At 41.2% G+C, this 20,440-nt stretch overlaps 2 protein-coding genes across 12 annotated transcripts in view; one reads left to right on the top strand and one right to left on the bottom strand.

Annotated features, from left to right (window-relative positions):
- LOC139980006 (uncharacterized) overlaps nt 1–20,440 on the bottom strand; it is a 36,408-nt gene that overhangs the window by 13,369 nt on the left and 2,599 nt on the right. For 7 of the 11 annotated variants that reach the window (XM_071991340.1, XM_071991336.1, XM_071991344.1 and 4 more), the window contains exons 3-8: nt 19,646–19,758; nt 17,086–17,174; nt 5,386–5,497; nt 2,323–2,539; nt 1,411–1,632; nt 258–326 (exon numbers count right to left, since the gene is read on the bottom strand). In XM_071991340.1, coding sequence (XP_071847441.1) covers nt 258–326; nt 1,411–1,632; nt 2,323–2,539; nt 5,386–5,477 — 600 coding nt within the window. In that variant the 5' untranslated portion in view covers nt 5,478–5,497; nt 17,086–17,174; nt 19,646–19,758. Of the gene's footprint in view, nt 1–257; nt 327–1,410; nt 1,633–2,322; nt 2,540–4,624; nt 4,820–5,385; nt 5,498–6,475; nt 6,615–17,085; nt 17,175–19,645; nt 19,759–20,440 lie in introns of those variants that run through there. The other 4 variants (XM_071991341.1, XM_071991345.1, XM_071991337.1 and 1 more) reach the window with 3 other exon arrangements.
- LOC139980065 (uncharacterized) lies at nt 10,359–13,046 on the top strand. The gene is made up of 3 exons (XM_071991431.1): nt 10,359–10,787; nt 11,120–11,557; nt 12,009–13,046. Exons 1-3 carry the CDS (start codon nt 10,359–10,361, stop codon nt 13,044–13,046), a joined length of 1,905 nt encoding a protein of 634 aa, XP_071847532.1.

Below are 20,440 nucleotides of genomic sequence, written 5' to 3' on the forward strand. Positions count from 1 at the left end.
TTCATGCAGAGTGTTGTTTTTATTTTCCACAGAAAATCAAAGAAGTTCATTTTCAAAAATAATGTTCCACATGATACTGATCGCTCTGTTTGTGGTTTTTTTTATATTTGTTTTTTGTCGAGCCATTCAGAACATCATTCATTAACATTTACACTGAAATGACAACATGGGGTGCACTCTGATGCACCCTGTAATCAAAAAAATGACTTGGACATTAACTTATGTAATTTGGACTGACATTCAAGTTACAGGTTTACCTTTTTTGTCACTGCCACGGTTGATGCATTTTTTCGTTTGGATGCTGTCGCAGCTGTGCTCTTTGTTTTCTGGTAAATTGAGAAAGACAATGATGCATTATTAACACTGTGATTGACAATTTGTTTGACTGTAATGTAGTATGAACATATGACATGCACGATAAGGATACTTCATCCCATGCTGTGATGATAGGCTGTTCAACGTATCACTCTTACTCCCCCTTTTACAGTTGATTAGTTCATGAATTTTGAATGTGTTAACAAGGTTTTAACTTAAATGACAAGAGTACAGTAGTTAAGTCCAAATGAAAATTCCTGAACACCTTATCTGAGCTACTACTCAATGATAGTTGGGACCAAATCTCAAATAAATATATTGCTATTTCAGGGAGGGAAGGTCTTTGAATAGTTTGATTATTTTTTTAAATGACACAAACTGACCCCTGAATGACATTAACCCAACATTCCTGAACATCCCAAAGGAAGCAATATCCAAGTATGTGACAAATGACCAAACTTGAACAATGCAACCAGTAGGAGAAGAAAGCTTTTTAGTGTTTTCAACGTAATGGCCCCTAATGACTTCTAGATGACCTTTGACATACTTTTTTCACCACTTATGTTGTCCAATCCACCAATTGTCATTCTGCCCAAGTTTCATAAAAATCTGTCATTTGCATGTGCGCATAGGCTCATTTGCAAAAAATGTTGACAGATAGATAGCTTGATAGACAGCTAGCTAGCTATCTAGCCTGCTAGATATATATATATATATAAATATAAATATATATATATATATATATATATATATATATATATATAAATATATATTATATATATATATATATATATATATATATATCTGTATATATATATATATATATGTCTGTATATATATATATATATATATATATATCTATATACAGTATATATATATATATATATATAGGAGGAGGAGGAGGTGGAGATAGATAGAAAGATAGGATAGATAGAAAGATACAGTAGGATAGATGGATGGATGGATGGATGGATGGATGAATGGATGGATGGATGGACGGATGGATGGATGGATAGATAGATAGACGCGGCACCACCACAAAAGCTTCCACCAGCAAGATGCTGGTATGAGCTTATAAAAAAAAGGGGAATTTACCGTTTTATTTGCAGTGCGTCGTTTAGGGGTGGAAGTAGTTGGGTTTTCCACTGGAGGAACCCATGGTGGTGGGGGTGAGGGTGATCTGGGTGATTCAGGTTCGCTTTCCTCAGTGTCTGCTAACTCAGGCTCCTGGATTGGTCTTGTTGTTTCCACTTGGGGGGGTCCACTCCACTCCACGAGTAATTCATACCGTAGGGTCTGTTTGCAGGTTGTGATTACCTTTAAGATGAAACAGCAGATCAGGATAAGAACAATCATAGACACTTGAAATCAGTGTGGAGTAAAGATCCAGAAACATTTTAATGACAGAGAGCAAACTTTAAGGTATGTGTTCTATTAGGCCAACAAATGCCTTACTTCTTGATCGATAAGTTAACAGTTCTATTGAGGTTCAATTTGCAGTACTGTATTTTCACTGTCATAATATTCATCAATTTAAGTTACAAATGTAACAATTAAAACGACGCTGTAACATTAGCACTGCGGGCACTTCTGTGAACGTCATAGAGTATGCTAAAGATGTCCATTAGGTCAAACTGCTTCCAAATCATAGAAATGTTCAAAGTGAAAAAAGAAATGATGATATATATGACTGCGAAGTCAGCCTATAAGTCAATGGGTAACAGAAAGAAGCTTATTTAGCGTCATAATTAAAGTACGACATGTCACATTGAAGAACTTGAATCTTTGTTAAAACTACTTCACTTTTGTTGTCTTGTGGTAGGTACAGTACCGTACGGTACATGCAAAATGAAATGAAATGACTTAAAAAACATCTTTTGGAAGATTAAAAATAGTTTTGGGAGGTATGGAACCAGATGTCAGAGACAGGAAGAGGAGATGTTACACAAAGTTTTGTCAAATTGACCACACCCGATGATATTTTCCCTTATTACTTGGAACACTTACATTCCCATTATATGGATCGTTGATGTAAACAATTTTCCTTTCGCTTGTGGTGCCGTCGGCTCTCACAACCTTGACCCCATCATGCCGTTGTAGACATCGAGGATGCCCGACTGTCGGCCAATGGTTCTTCTTCGGCTGTGTTTTAAGGGGGCGCTTGGTTATTGCGCTCCTGACTTCGCATGGTTGCAGCCACGTCTCAACGTTGTAACCGTCCCACCTGCAAAGAAAACATATTACAAGAGTATATTTACGGAAGACTAATGCGGCCATGGCAAAAAAAAAACAAAAAAAAAGGAACCTCGGATATACATAGAAGAAACATTTTTAAAACGAAAAACAACATTTTTTAAACGAAAAACAAAATGTTGTTTCCCGTTTTTTTTCGTTTTAATTTTTTTTTTCTCGCCATGCCCAAAAAATATATTCGACCACGGATATACATAGAAGAAACATTTTTAAAACGAAAAACAAACAATTTGTAAAACGAAAAACAAACAAATTAAAATGAAAACAAACAAATTAAAACGAAAAACAAACAAATTAAAACGCAAAACAAACAAATTAAAACGGAAACAAATAAATTAAAACGAAAAACAAACAAATTAAAACGGAAACAAACAAATTAAAACGAAAAACAAACAAATTAAAACGAAAAACAAACAAATTAAAACGAAAAACAAACAAATTAAAACGAAAAACAAACAAATTAAAACGAAAAACAAACAAATTAAAACGAAAAACAAACAAATTAAAACGAAAAACAAACAAATTAAAACGAAAAACAAACAAATTAAAACGAAAAACGAACAAATTAAAACGAAAAACGAACAAATTAAAACGAAAAACGAACAAATTAAAACGAAAACAAACAAATTAAAACGAAAAACAAACAAATCAAAACGAAAAACAAACAAATCAAAACGAAAAACAAAATTGTGTTTTCGTTTAATTCAATTTTTTCGTTTCAAAAAAAAAAAATTCGTTATAATTTTTGTGCTTTTTCGTTTAAAAAATTGTTTGTTTTTGGTTTTAAAAATTGTTTTTCGTTTAAAAAAAAATTCTTCTATGTATATTCGTGGTCTAAATATATATATATATATTTTTTGGGGGCATGGCCGCATATATGTCTTCCTATATTAACCCTGTAAACTTTGTATAGATTTTGAAGAAAACAAAAGTTTCCTCTCGAAGTTTCTCATTGCTTTATTTTATACGCATGTGAATTGGTATAGAATGCAAAAAGGACCACAACATGTGATGATGTAAATTCTATACGATCATGTACTGAAAACTTACGATCATGTACTGAAAACTTACGATCATGTACTAGAAATACATGATCATGTACTAAAAATTTACGATCATGTACCAAACATATACGATCATGTACTTAAAGTATACAATCTTGTTCTAAACATAAACCATCATGTACTGAAAACTTACGATCATGTACTAGAAATACATGATCATGTACTAAAAATTTACGATCATGTACCAAACATATACCATCATGTACTTGAAGTATACAATCTTGTTCTAAACATAAACCATCATGTACTGAAAACTTACGATCATGTAGTAGAAATGCATGATCATGTACTAAAAATTTACGATCATGTACCAAACATATACGATCATGTACTTAAAGTATACAATCTTGTTCTAAAAATAAACAATCATGTACTGAAAACTTACGATCATGTACTAGAAATACATGATCATGTACTAAAAATTTACAATCATGTACCAAACATATACGATCATGTACTTAAAGTATACAATCTTGTTCTAAACATAAACGATCATGTACTGAAAACTTACGATTTACATCAAAACAAATACGATCATGTACTAATAATCTTATGTTCAAAAAAAGTGGCGTCTGCATATGCGTATGTATATTCATATCAGTCCTATTCCTTATATATGGATATTCATACAGGTATTCAAACGACAATAAAGGATTTATTCATTCGCCACTTTATTGTAACTTATGCTTTTTCATCATTATCTCAAGTTTTCAGTATACATACATGATCGTATATGTTTTGATGTACATCTTAGTTTTTTAGTACATCATCATATATGTACATGATCGTAAGTTTTTTAGTACATGAACGTATAAAATTAGATCATCATTAACATCATCATATGTTGTGGTCCTTTTCGAATTCCATAATTTGGCAATGGTGATACAATAAAAAAGGACTCTCTTTTGTAATTTGTGATGGAATATCGTCTTCCTCGAGCCATTCCTTCTCACACACCATCATTAAAAAAATAATTAAAAAACAAGCTAAACCTTTTATAACAGGCCATTAATTTATTTCTTAAGTTGAAGGTCTCTGATAGTTGTGCCTCCGGGTGTTCAGTCGACCCTTTACGTTACTTGTAATATACAGTTCCCCCTACTAGCGTTAGGTTGTTCTTTCTGCTACTTTTCCCATTGTACATTGCGGGGGCGGGAAGGATGGGCGCCTATTGATAGGATATTAAAGTAACAAAAAAAAAAACTTTTGAGGCATTTATATTTCGCCTTTTCATAAACCTTTTTAATGTTACGAAAGTTTTACTTTTCGACTGTTCTACAGTAACAGCCTCTATTTATTTCCACCTATTTATTTCCACCTATACCAGAGGTGGGCACTAAAATAACCAACTATTTCTGTGGCATAAGCTAAGGAACTACAGATGTGAATTGTATTCACTTGATAATTTACTGAATTTTTTGGGTATTTCTTTAGGCCTAAGTAAGATTTACTGTTTGAAAACCTTACAGAAAGGGTGGTTTAAAAACACTTATATGTCTCATCAAAGCCAAAAATGCGCTTTAACCACTATTTACGAAAATAGTTTGACGTAAACCCATGCACTTATAATATCCATGTCACGAATGTGCTACAGTACCTCGAAATACTTCCATGGTTGGGTGAATTGCAGGAAGTTTAGTCAACTTCATTATTGACATGACACTAAACAAGAATGGATATACCAATGGTGAAGCAGTCTTGTAAACCATCTATAGAAGGTATAATATATAATGTATATTTAACTATGACTTACCGAACAAGAACTTTGGTACTGCTTTCGTCAATGCGGAGCTTCTTTAAGTACATCCAGACACCACACTCGGGATCCAGTCCTTGGTATTTCATTTTAAATTTCACACCGTACGCTACGTAAGCGGCAGAGCAACAAAAAATAACGCGAAACTTTCGTTTTTTATTCTTCTCCTATGTTATAAGAATTATGTTAAAACACCAAATTTGGGGATTTACAATGGAATATGCCTCTACAACTGAGATAAAAATATCACTTTTTAAAAAAACTATTTAGTTTTAGATTTTGTTTCAAGCGCAAACTTCAACACGTCACGTCACAGGAGACTGACAGATAAAAATGTTCAACTGAATATGTATGGGTGACATAAACGGCAGAAGTCAATTTTTCTGGCATAGAGAGCGTCCATTGTTAAATATAAGGCAGCGGTTTCCAGTCAGATAACGATTAGAAAAACTTGTCATTCACACTAACGTAGGAATTACAATCGTATCAGTTAAAAAAGGATTACGAAAGCGTACATATACAAGGATATAAAAAAAAAAAGACTGAGGAAAGCGCCAACCTCACAAGTTTAGACCATTCACAGTGCAAATAAAGGACAAAAAAAAGTTGATCTAGGCGCGAAAACCTAAAAGATTAGACACGACTGGTATCACTGTATATTCGAAACCTTCCGTGATTAGTTAATATCACCTGATGAGATTTCCCCCAACAGATAGGACACAACAAAGGGAACACTGTCGCAAAAAGAGGAGCACTACTATCGGTTTCCCGAAAATGTTTGCGGTCTATAAGTTTACTCCTGTGGCTTGTGACAAAAAAGAAAGACAAAGGTCTTCGTTGTTCAGTGGAAAAGGTAAAATAGGACCTAGTGGGGAAGGGGAGGGGTGTGTGAGCTGAGTAGGGAAACTTAGTACGCTAAAAAGGCCCTGGCACCAACCATTAATGAATGCCTCTTTTTAATTGATACTTAATTAATGCGTACAGTATGTCTACTGTTGGCAAGCCAAAAGACGGAGACAAAGTCGGAGTATCTTCTATGTGTTCAAAACCAAAATATTGCAGGAAATTGCAATGCCAACTCATGTACCTTGGTAACTAGTTGGGCCCTCGGGGATTAGTAATTTCCTGTATTGAGGACACTCCTTTCGGTAAACACTTCATAGGCCACAGTATAGTTATGGTACCTCTGGTGTTTGGAATAGCCTGTGATCTCAGTCTTTTGTAATCTCCAATATAAAAGAGTAAAAAGACAGTATTCTCATAATTTTAAATTACACAGTTCATGCACTCTCATATATGGGATCTACTGTATGCTTACTGTGTTTTAAGATTCCATATACTGTACAACAGGAGATTGCGCAAAACAAAAATAATTCATAGCAGAATCCACCAATTCTACTTTTACAAGATGCATGTTGGTAGCATGTGTCTTTCTTGTTTCCCTGCTATCCTCACTGAAATACCAACCGATATTTTCAATATTTATCAATCCTTCAGTATCTATTACACCCACTCTAGCTGATTGGCACTATAGCCTTGTATCTAAATGCATGTGCACGAACACCTGGCTCCCACATTTTTTTGATTCAAACATCTCCCAAATACCGACTTTTCCTTTATTATCATTTCATTTCTATATTCGCATTTTCCGATATTATAGCCAGGCTAAGCATATTCTCTTATCAAGGCTGTTGAATTTCCTACTTTCATCGATTGTGCAATCACTAGTAGCCTTTATCGTCATCGCTAGACACTTCTACAATAAGCACGCACATGCTTGCGGATTTCCAAGAAAGTTGCTTCCCGGCCTCGATGTTAGGCCTCGATGTTATGCGCACACTGCGGATAGCTCGTTGCTTCAAGGGGTGAGCTCACATTATTGTGTTTGGCAAGGTGCCTGGGAGATTGCTTGGGCCCACGTATTTACTTCACTCCTCTCTTACCTGTCTTCTACAACACTAACGCACATTTCCTAGTCTACCTAGACGCCACTGGTATAATTTTAGCACTGCGCCCCCGGTGACCTCTCCCATAGGTCACCGCGCACCCTCTCTCCCTTACGAATTTACCATTCCGAAGGAAAACGCGTGTCTTTCGAGCTCCGTTTTCTCTAACGCCAAACTGAGTTTTGCTTGCTGGAATCCGGCTTCTCTTGAACGACGAAGGTTCTTGACAAAGTTTACTACAGGATTCCCCAAGTTCCGCTAAGTATCCTCTTGTTTTCGGCAGTTTTTCTGCCTCTTTTTAACAACTAGGATCTCGCCTCATTTTTGCATTACGGTACCTCACACGTGTACGGGTTGTGCGAGACACCTGTACACTGCACTTACGTGTGGTACCGCTAAGACCTATTCACATATTTTTCGTTGATTTTTACTTGTCTAGGTTCTTTTCCCCCCGTGTTCTCTTTACCCTTGGAGTTCCACGGGAAGTACTTGGGGGGCTTTTACAGCCACCCGGGAGCTCCCTTTGGGGGGAGTTTAGACCTTCACATTCTTGTTTTGTTTCAGAAAACTCTGTGTTTAGGTCTGTTATTCAAACCGCTCTTTTCGCAGTTTTCGTATTATTTTTTTCTCCCGACTTATTCTCCTCCTACAGTATAGGAATTCAGGATGTCTAAGGACGGGAGGACTTCAGTCAAATGTGCAACGTGCTCACTTTGCCTGGGACGAGCACGCACTATGCCCGCAGATCTTGCAGATCAAGTGCAGATCTTGCTCTCGGCGGGACCCTTGTTCCATCTGCGTGACCTTCACGCAGGCTAACTGGAAAGAGACGGAAGCCTAGCTGGAAGCTAAGCATCAACGCCTGCAGCTCCAGCTGGACCACCTTCCACCCACGTCGCCAACTCCGGCTCCTGACCAAACTGCTCCGCAGTCCGCGGTCCATGACAAACCTCCGGAGGTTACACCGCGAACCCCACAAACCACCGATCCGGAGACAACTCCGAGATCTGAGAATCTCTCGAACCCTAAGGCTAAGGTCAAGGCAAAGACCTATAACAGAGCCAAAGGGAAGGCACCGAAAGCTAACTCGGTTGCTAAGGGTAGGGCCGCTCCCACTGCGGGAGCCTCTGTTGTGCCCTCTGACCCTCAAGACCAGGCAATCAGGTCTGTGTCAATTCCGAAGGAGCCGGGGACACGTAGCCGCTCGCCAGTGCGTCGTCCGTCCCCGATGAGTCTTCAACGGACTCGGACACGGGCTTTAGGAGAAAGAGACGTCGTAGGTCTACGGAGGCACTGCCACCGCCCACAGAACCTCCCTCCGCCGACTGTTCGTGGCTACTTTCGCAGCTCACCTCAGTCCTATCGCAGCTAGTCCAACACTTGACCCCTGCAACGATACAACCAGTCCCAGACCAGGCGGAATCTGTAGCCGATATCCCTCCGGCAGTACGGGAATATCCCGTCCAATTAGGCACCGTGCCTCCACAGGTCCCGAGGAATCTGTCATTTATCGCTAAGGACCCAGATGCTTTGGAGGTTCAGGCCTCCGAAGCATTTTCAGAACTCGGGGACCGCCTCGAAGACTTCGAGGGCGACCGGTTTCCCGAATCAGAATCGGAAGAGGAGGTGGAACCGCGGGGTACTACCCTACCACCCGACCTCATCGCGAAAGTCGCGAACATCTTCAAGCAACGGTTGGGGTTCGAGGACTCCCCAGCGGGACCCTCGGCCCCAAAGTCATCGTCGAAACTGGGTTCGACTAACGAGGCGCCGGAGGACGATTCCACCTCCATCCCTGTAGACCCGCTCTGCTTCGAACGGGTCGAATTTCTACAGAAACAACGGAGGTGGACGGCCTTCCCGGCAAAGCAGGACAAAGCACTCCGTGTGCCGGAGGATACTTGGAAGAACCTCTTCCACCCGCCTTCAGGCGGAACAAGGTTTGACGGGTGGAAATTTTAAGGACCCACACCGTAAGCGACTCGAGAATACACTGTTCGAGCTCGACCAGTCGTCCCGAGTTGGGATGAAATTCGCGTCAACCTTCCTTCTGGCAGCTGAAGTCCTTATGCGACATCACCAGCAGCTGCCAGAAGACCCGGATCAAATTCCAGATCGCGAAGCCGCGCAGATACTGTGGCTCCTGGGCCCACTAGCCAGGCTGGTCTACGACCAATTCGCAAGAATAGCGATCCGCTCGTTGGAAACCCGCCGACGAAACGTACTGGCAGTGGTAAACTGGCCAGCGGGAGAATCTAAAGAGAAACTGGCGAAACTCCCCATCCTGGGAGAGGATCTTTTCGACGGTCAGTTCGGTGAAACCGTCAAGCAGGAATTAGAACGGCGAGAGACCCTGTCAAAGTCGGGCTTCTCCCGCCCGGATACTCGTAGGGGTGATAGACAGTCATGCCCTTACAGACGCCCAGATCAATCGAGACCCCCAAGGGGTAGGGCACAACGCCCCGCTTACTGGAAGCGGGGCAGGGGCAACGCCTCCAAATCCTACAGGGGCGGGAGACCAGACAGGTCACAAAGATGCTCCCCTCGGGGGCAGAGATAAGGCCGACTCTCCCGGGACGAGAGACCGCGACCGCGTCGAGACGATCAACCACCTAGATCGTCGTTTGGGGCCCCGAGGCCCTAGGGGTGCCCACCCTACCATGGTTACAGCGTACCCAATGGTAGGGGGAGGCTCCAGTTATTCCGGAACGTCTGGAAAGAGATGGACCCGGGTCCGTGGGTCCTGGGGTGATTACGAGGGGATACCCCATCGAGTTCTCTCGGACTCCCCCAGAGGGGGGGCGGAAAGGACACCCCAGTCCCCACCGACCCGGGCCAAAGAATCGCCCTCGAAAGCGAGCTCCATGCGCTAATGACAAAGAGGGCAATAGTGGAGGCAACGGAAAGGGAGGGACCACTCTTCCGCTTGTCCTTCTTTCTACACCAAAAAAGGACGGGTCATGGCGACCAATCCTCAACTTAAAACCGTTGAACAAGGGCTTCGCCAGGCCAACTCATTTCCGCATGGAGACGCCTGCAATAGTTATACCGAACCTCGCGAAGGGAATGTGGGCGGCATCCGTCGACCTCAAAGATGCATACCTCCACATTCCCGTCAAAATCGAGTCTCAAAACTTCCTAGCGTTTTCATACAAAGGAAAAACCTACAAGTTTGTGGCACTACCCTTCGGCCTATCGACCTCACCGCGAGTCTTCACACGAATAGCAGGCACGGTGGTCGCAGACCTACGCCGAAGCGGAGTGACCTTATACGCTTACCTCGACGACTGGCTCGTCACGGGGAGGTCGCACCAAGAGGCACTCTTCAACCTAGGTCGCACAACAGAACGCCTCGAACAACTCGGTTGGGTGATCAACAGGGAAAAATCACATCTCATCCCAACCCAGACCATTCAATTTCTGGGTGCGATTCTAGACTTTCACACTGGTTGGGTGAGACCATCCTCAGAGCGGGTCACCAACAAACAGTTCGCCGCCTACTCAACAGGCGGTCCTCCCCGGCCAGACTTTGGATGAGAGCCCTCGGCCTCATGGCCAGTCTGGTGGACGTGGTACCATTCTGCCGTCTCAGAATGTGACCTCTCCAAATACACCTACTAGAACACTACAACCCGGAGCGGGACGTACTCGACAAGCGTGTACCCCTGAAAGGGTTCGACACGGCCCACTTTTCGTGGTGGCTCACAAAGGAGAACTGGGCCCAGGGACGCCCCTTCCGAGAACAAAAGTCTCTAATTTCTATCTCCTCAGACGCTTCCTTACAGGGCTGGGGAGCGTGTCTGGACGATCTGACAATTTCGGGGGAATGGGAGCCAACCTGGCGACAGGCCCACATCAACGCGCTCGAGTTGGAGGCACTATCCAGAGCCCTCCACCACTTCGAGTGTCACCTTCTGGGCCACGCCGTGACAGCCTTCTGCGACAATACCACGGTAGTGGCCTACGTCAACAGGCAAGGGGGGACGAAGTCCCGATCACTGTGTGCCGCAACATGGGACCTCCTGCTCTGGTGCCGAGACAACATTTCTCTAAGAGCCTCGCACGTTGCAGGGAGGGAAAACCTAACGGCGGACGCCCTGTCCAGGGGGGCCCAAACCCCAACGGAGTGGTCCCTACAGGAGATCACCTGCCGGAACCTGTTCCGCCTGTTCGGGACTCCGAACATCGACTTGTTTGCTTCGGCGACCAATGCCAAGCTCCCAGTATTTTGCACTCGGACCTTCCACCCCAGGGTGTGGGCGTCGGGCGCGTTCTCGATTAGCTGGGAGGGGATGGAGGCGTACGCCTTCCCCCCCCCCCTCTGCCTCATACAGAAAGTGCTACTCAAACTGAACCTATCCCGAACACGGCTACTGCTAATCGCGCCCTACTGGCCGAGACGACCGTGGTTTCCAATGCTACTAGACCTACTAGCAGGAACCCCACGCAGTCTTCCAGACTCACCCCATCTAGTGAGCTTGGGCCGGGCCCGAGTCAGCCTACCTCATCTATGGTCCTTGAACCTGACTGCGTGGCCGTTGTCCGGGCTCGGTTCAGAGCGAGCGGCTTTTCTCCAGACGCTGCCGCCATGGCAGCGTCAGCCAGGCGGCCAAGCACTGCCACACTTACGATTCCCGACTGGCAAGATTCTTCGAATGGTGTTCCCGTTTACAGGTCCGTCCGGATACTACCTCTCCGGCACAACTAGCGGACTTTTTCATGATCCTCTTCAAAGAGGGTAAACAACCGAACACCATTCGAAATTACAGATCGGCTATCGCAGCGATCCACTCGGGATTCCTAGATGGGTCATCGGTAGGCACCTGCCCGCGGCTAGCGGCCCTCCTCAAGGGTATGGCCAACCGCAGGCCCATGCGTCGTAAGCTTCCACCAGCTTGGAGTATCAACGGCGTGCTCCATCACTTAGCCCGTCCACCTTTTGAGCCAATGGGCTCATCCCTACTCAGGGACCTCACCGTCAAGACACTATTCTTGGTGGCCTCTGCCTCCGCCAGGAGGAGGAGTTGCCTGCACGCATTGTCCACAGCAGAAGGACACATCCGTTTTGACAGCCAAGGCGTGCGTCTGGTTCCGGACCCCAGGTTCCTTGCTAAGAACCAGACGCTTGCCTTCATACCAGGGGACATCTTCCTCCCGAAACTGTCCCTGACCTCCGACACTGCGGAGGACAAACTGTGGTGTCCGGTGAGGGCACTCAAATGGTACTTACATAGGACAAAGGACCTGAGATCATCACAGGCCCTATTTATACTACCTACAAGCCCTCACTCGGCTGCCTCTAAAGAAACGATCAGCAGATGGCTGGTGCAGGCAATTCGTCTCCATGCGGAGACAGACCAACCGGTCAGGGCCCACGACATTCGAGGCCAGGCGGCATCGAAGGCCCTGTTCCAAGGGGTCCCGGTGGATGACATCCTCCAGGCGGCCTGGTGGAAAACCCCCTCGACTTTCGTCGCGTCCTACCTAACGGACACGGTCGCTTCGGAGTCGACGTTTGGCCGTATTACGATCGCTTCGGCGTGGTTTTTCGCATCCCTCTCGGGTGGGTTCTCCCACCCGACACGGGCCTCCCCGCTGCGGTTTCATGACCACAGCGGAATGGGGCAAATCCGGAAGGGAGAGAGGGTGCGCGGTGACCTATGGGAGCGGTCACCGGGGGCGCAGTGCTTAAATTATACCAGTGGCGTCTAGGTAGACTAGGAAATGTGCGTTAGTGTTGTAGGAGACAGGTAAGTATCGTCGTTCGTAAATACTCAAACCAGTGAGTTTTGGTGTGTACAAGGGTTGCCATGGTATTCGGTAGGGCCAAAGTTACTTGATATTCTTGTGAAAAGATTCAGGCAGAAAAATGATTATAGATGTTGAAAGTTAGGAACATCAAACAGATCTACAGGAAATCCCACGCGCGGTTGTTTTGAGTCGACGGAAGAATTGGGAAGGAGGGAGGGAGGGAAGGGTATGGGGATTTAAGCGGTCATTTAACTTGCAATCATGAGTAGAGGAGTTAGTCATTTAATTGAATAGATCATGGTTGTGAAAAGCTTTCGTTGATTTATATATTTATTTTAATTTAAAAAATCTTAGGTCTACAAATGTCCAAACTAGTAGGTCATTACGTATCTTTATTTCGACCACGTTATTTTGAAACAACAAGACGAAAAGACATAAATTAAAAGAGATGGAACATGTGATATTTGGCATAGGAACATGAGCAACTGATTAAGGAAAGATATTAATGAGAATGCAACCCGTTGTGAACCTAGGCTGGCGATTTAATAACAGCATGAAAACATATTTCACGAACAACATCTAATGCGATAAGTTGTTCTAATATGGTTGTTATTACGATTTCGCGGGACTGGTACACTTTGTTGTAACTCGGTCCGAGAAAACCAGGCAAACTCAGTAAGGCATATTTTGTTTAAGAGAGATCGATCGTAATATTTTCTTCATGATTTCAATATCTATAATAAGAACATGATCATGGATCATTATAAATAATACAGTCCAGAACAATATTCCATGTGTCTATGAAGCTCTTTTACATAAAAAGCGTTGGTATTAGCCAACGCTCCAACAGTTTTGGGAGAAGCTATTAAAAGGATAGTCCAGAAGAAAAATTATTTTTGACATATGAAAGGGGATTATATTCCAAGCATTCTTGTGAAATTTGAATCAAACTCCTACGTTTTGTTTTCGAGGAATGTACAGCTAAAGTTGCCTCCAGTAAAAAAAGAAGGAAAACTGGGGAAAGGGACCAAAAGACTTGAGCATTAAAGTAAAAAACGCTACTGTAGATACTGTAGTTCCGTTTTTCATGCCACCTCTGACTAACAGGTTCTTCGCGGACGTTTGCAGGAGCGTGGTTACTAGTATACGAATAACAAGCAAACTAACTGTAAAAGGAAGTCTTGGAAATTTGTAACTATCAACTACAGATTAGTGTTGGAAAAAGTTAACACAACAATCATTGAGTTTAGGGTTCACCGTTTCTCAACGTCCCCGTCAGCCATAAGCAGTGATAAAATGCTGAGATTTGTAAACGGAAAGACCGAAAATAAAAAATAATATACAAATCTATGATTGGGATACAGGCTGAGGTCTGTTGTTAACTTTTTCAATATATCAATAATTGAATTCTAAGGAATTGATCAACCAGGCCTCGCGCCCATAACTCCATATGGTTCAGGCTAAAACATGTAATGTTTCAACTAAACAAAAGGCTGCGTCTTTCTGTAACCAAGCAACTGTCAATCACTCCCAACAAACATTGCATGTCGGCCGTCCGTGCAGGGTATTTTATTCTGTGCAACTGTTGCTAGCTACATCTGATACAAGGCAAAGGAATTCCGCCTTTTGGTGTAATATGCAAATGATGTCTGGTGCAGTACTGTACTGTCTGGCGACACACATGTAAACAATCTGTGAAGAGCTAGCTGTTATTAAATAACTTTTGTGTCAATGCACTGTGAGCCTATGGTACATTTCAAGACGTTTCTTTTTTCTGAGGTGGTCGGGAAGGTCGGGTGTTCTAAATCTTTGTATCCTCCTAAATATAAAAGATGGTATTTTCAACATCTAAAACTTTAATGTACATGTAGTTTCTAATTTTCATCAGTTAGGCTTACTGAGTGAGAATAAAACTTGTCTAAAACTGCCAGTTTTACCAACATCGTAGTTCGTACGCACTTCCGTTTATCCTCCGTCACCGATCTTTATTGGAATATACGAAATATATTGTTTGAACATCATCCGAATTTTACGGTAAGCATTTTAATAATCGTTGAGCTTCAACATCCATTTGAAACACGATCTCTTGTGCTTGAAATACAAATCCAACAAATGGCTAGGCTATTGGCGAAATTAAACTGTCAAATGTTTGAACCTAAGCACTGTAGCGACAGGTGTTATAGACCAAGCAAAACACATGTTGATCTCGCTCAAAACTTTACAGAAAAAAAAAGGCCGGCAAAAACCTAAACAAAAAAGCGGATGCAGACGAGGAACATGTTTTTCCACCTAGCACTGCATTAAACGCCCTTAATAAGTTTATCTTTTCTTCAAAATCTGCCCAATAACACACACTTAACTAACTCAACAGGCTTAACAGGCAACACACTTATTTAACTTGCGTGCAAAGCGATCTGGCCACAGTGTGTGATCTGTCACTTGCAGCCCTCTGTGCTGCCTCTGTTACTGTTCTGGTTCTGCTTATTTAGTTTTATTCTCGTAGCTGTTCACTTATAGTTTACTTATTGTATGATTATGTTTGTATTCACTATTGTTTTATGTTTACTGTCGACGGGAAATAATTTCCGTTTTCTGTAGTTTTCTGAAATGGACAATAAATTTTCTATCTACCCTATCTAATTTAAAAATGAATTTAAGCTGAATTTTTCCTTCATGGAACACTACCTTTATGTAAAAAAAGTGGGTTAAAGACAATTGACTAGTTTCCTAATTAAAACATTATATGGGAAAACACTGTACCAGCGTCGTCTTTCCTTCTAGATGTATATCATTAACAGTTATCACAGCATCATGAGCTAAGTAGTAATACGATGTAGGAAAGGGCTGTTTCAAACATCTCACTAATTCTTTCGGCCACTTTAATTTCCATTCATCGAGCACAATAGTATTTCCTATTATCAACGAGTTTATGCTCTGTAGTCTGTTGTAATTGTTTAAATACGCTTTTTTACGGTTCTTATACGGGAGCGGTACTGTAAATGTTTGCATGCTGACTGGATAAATTGACTGTTTTTAACTTCGATTTTTCTTTTTACCGGTAAATTATTTCCGCGCCCGTTGTTGAAGTAAATTGATTCACACATGAAAATACATTTTAAAAGAAGCATCGGTGGGAAAAAAAAATTCTGTGTTTCTCGCTTTTCAAGATTTCATGAATTCCACATTTTACCCCAATATTCCGTGAACGCGGAAAACCACTGAGCGCCTATGCTTTTCATTTCATTGATTCGTTTTCGACATCTTTATTGGAACGGCTTCGAATCTTCTAATCTTTCACCTTGCCTGTTCACAGTTAATTCTCTGCTTCATTAAGCACACATTCCTGTGGTCAAATCTATGATTTTTACATGCGTAGAGTTGTGCGAAATTTCGTTGAAATCTTCGTGTACGAACTTGTGAGAACTTGTGCGATATTACGCAATATTATTCGAAATTCTACGATCGTTGAAAATTGTTGTACGATAGTTAAGCGATCACAGTACTGTACATGTTAACACCTACAGTAATCAACCAAGAAAATTTGGTAAAACCACAATTATTAAATGTAACAGTCAATGTTATGTTTTTGGACTAATTGGCATTAGAATGGAATGATCCACACAACACAAATACAACTTTATGAAATGTAACAAAACATTCCCCCAGTTATTGGCATGTAGAAATCTTGTATTGGTCCATAAAATTTGTTTTAACATTTTATGTTTGAGTTATAATCAAGTTTTCAAATTTTGGTAAGATCAATTTATGTTGTACAGCAGCACATTCCATGCTTGATGAAATATTACCTACTTTATAGTTGTGTTTATATTGAAAACTTAATTCATAATTAATTTATGGTACGAGTACCAACAATCCAACAATAACATGGCATATTGGCTCATTTAACTACATAACCCAAGATTCCATAATAAGACATACACACACACACATAATCACACAAAAACATGCAGACTTCACTATGTCTGATCAAACCTCTCACCTCTAATCTAAGATTTTAACTTTCTTGCTGGTCTCTTCGCACAAGTCCCTTGAATGATGATCTTTGAGCTTTGCATGGTGATTATCACACTGAAAATAAACAAGGTTTGAGGTTATAATGATGCATTCATAGTTTTAAACAGCTATGGACAACTTTTCTTAGAGTCATCCTGTTCCAAAGTTTAATCTCTCCCTACCCCTTCTCCACACCCATACCCACCATTCCCCAATAGCCTCCTTTACTCTCTTCTGCCCCCTCCCATACAATATGACAGGGAAAACTTGTAAAACATGACTCATAGACTGCTTCATTAACACTACTATGCCAAGAGTTTTAAAATGTCTTTGAATCCTAATTGTCACAAGCAGTTGACAAACTGTCCATACTTATCATGCCTTATCGATAACATAATGGCAATCCAATATTTGCAAATATTTAAGTACAATCACAAACAACATTAGCAATGGCAATACATCCAGGCCAGCCAAGTTGGTGTGAGCAACAAAAATCAAAATTATGTTTCAACTGGATTCTCGACTCTGATATTCTTGTCCCGGCCTTCACTCTGATTCTGACATGGCTTGGACTCAGGACATGTTGACTTGGACTTGATTTTGGACAAGTGAACCTGGCTAGAGCCCTGCTATATGCCTCACTATTGGTTGCTCAGATCATATTAATTAGGTCACATGGGTCAATATTATATTTTATGAATTTTTAAATGGAAAATCTGAACTTCTTCAAATTGGCTGGCCTGGAGATACTGCTACTGAAGTTGTGATTTTACTTAAATATTTGTAAAACATTAGATTGCCATGATTGCAGTTGTATAAACAATGATGAACCATATATAAAAGTGCTTTTCCAATGTAACAGCATGTTGGGCAAGGAAATGACAGCTAAAAAGGAAAGAGAACAGAATTAAAAATTACAACCACAAAAATTAAAAAATTACAGAAACACATTCAACATTAATCAATAAGAAAAGCCACTGTATGCTTGGATTAAAACAGTTCAGCACTGCAAGCAACAATTCCTGCTTTCCTGAAATGATGCAAGTGAAAGATAGTATAATTGACCCATGAACAGGAATTCCTATTCACAGCCTGACTGGACAAGCATAGCCAATGTTAGCTCACACATATAGTCTGTATGAAAAAATAATCAGAAATGCCTGCATGCACATAGCCACAACCAAAGATGTACAAGAACATGAATAAGTAAATTCAGTCTGAGAGTTGATCAGGGCTGGAAAACCTTGCGAACCTTCCGAACCAGGTTAGCGGGAAATCCGCGATGCTCGTGGGAAATCCAGCGAGGCTTGAAAAAAAAAAATCAGGGAATAAAAAAGAAAAAAAATGGGACGAAACTAAGAAAAACCCGCAAAGGAGCAAAAAAGTACATCTGTAAAAACAATTAGGAAAATTTCAGAAGAAAAGTTTCAGAAACAAAAGAAAAATGTCCAGAGAGCGTGCTCGCAGTTTTAGTCACAATACCGGCGAGAAATCGGAAGTGTGTTCGCGGGAAATTGAACAAGGTTTTCCAACACTGGAGTTGATGATGGGGATATTTTAGGTTACAAACCAAAATTATCATCAACTCATGCACCAGTGCTCAACCTCTGACCAGTGAGAACTGCTTAGGCGTACCTGACATTTATATAGGCTATCATTAATAAGAGAATGCTGAACTTGGTCTGTCATTTCTCCATAACCTGAATTTTCGAGACTCACAAAACACACATCATTTCTATTCATAGCAGACATAAATCAAGTATCCATAGGACACAGTCTGCCCTTTTACAGATGTCATGAAAATCCCTTTCTAACCCCCTCTACTTCACCAATTTCTGGAAGGACCACTTTCATCATGCCACAAATGAGCTTTCTGCCAAAGTCTAACTGGACATACAATACATGGCCAAAAGGCTAGGTAATTAAACTACTGATGAACAGGACAATCTTGTCAAAATGCAAACATTCTACAGCCTCTGATATGGCAAGGTTCATCCTTGGCTTGCACAATGACAGACTGACTACCCATATCAGAGACATTCATTCCTACAATCTGACCAAGTTTATAAACCATACTCACTGTCTCAGATTGGAACTGTTTGTAAGTTGATCCTTAACTGCTCCAGCCATCTGTGAGTCTACCTAGGTCCCTATCTATCAGTCCTGAGACAAGAGACACACCCCTTCACAGACCATACTTTGCTATAATCATGTCAATAAGTTCATTTTTCATTGCTATTTTATGTCTATTTGAAACACATTCAACAATGTTACATGCTTTGAGGATGAATTTGAAAATTATGTCAACATACATCACACTCTTTACAAAATATTTAACCAAGGCATAATAGCACAACTGATGAATTTGATTTGGTATCCACCAAGTTGTACGATATCAATATTTAAGCAGGTAATCATTTAAACACTTTAAGATGGCAGCAAAATGAATTGATTAGCTGCAAACTCTCCTGTCCATCAAAAAATCACTGCAATATGCCATATATTCAAGTCACAATTCATTCTCTGAATACTTAATTTCAACATACTTCCATCTATTTCTATCTTTGCAGGGTTTCCTTCCAGTGTGTCATCACTTAAATTCTTTACTCTAGTCGCCATCAAAATCTGAGTCACTACTGTACAGTATAGGATTGCCCCTCTGTGAAGATATAAATAAATTAAAACATGGTTACTATCTTACAAACTTACATGATGGGTTATTCAATACATTATGGGTCCAAAAGTGTGGCATTTTGATAAAATATTTACTTTCAAAATTTAACAAAAGTACTATGAGTAAAGATTATGACACAAAAATAGTATTTTTATTGCATGTGCTACCAAGACACCAAGCTCACTATCTCCAAGTTAATAAAAGTCTTCAATCTCAAAACCTGGTTTGATTGTACATGTATATTAGCTTCACCTTTTTATAACATTTCATACTATTAGTATTATCACAACAAAAATTTGTTACAGTACTTGGCTATCAAAGATTTTAATAACTATCAGGGTTGAAACTGAAATTTCTTTACTTTTCCAGGATTTTCCACTGGACAAATCAAAGTTATCCACTGCCGAATAAAGCTGCTGACTGACTGGAGTAACATCACACAACACAAAACATGGTCTAGCCACTTACAACATCTTCAGATCTAGCTGGAATAGAGTTACTGACTGACTGGAGTCACATCACACAATATGAAACATGGTCTAGCCACTTAAAGTACTGCATCTTTAGATCTAACAGGTGAGACCTTGTGAACTGTGAAGGGTTATTTCTAACAGGAGACCTTTTGAACCGTGAAGGGTTATGTCTGAAAGTACCTTGCAATAAAAGT

The sequence above is a fragment of the Apostichopus japonicus genome, chromosome 14 (genome assembly GCF_037975245.1).
Source record: "Apostichopus japonicus isolate 1M-3 chromosome 14, ASM3797524v1, whole genome shotgun sequence".
NCBI classification, from domain to species: Eukaryota; Metazoa; Echinodermata; class Holothuroidea; order Aspidochirotida; family Stichopodidae; genus Apostichopus; species Apostichopus japonicus.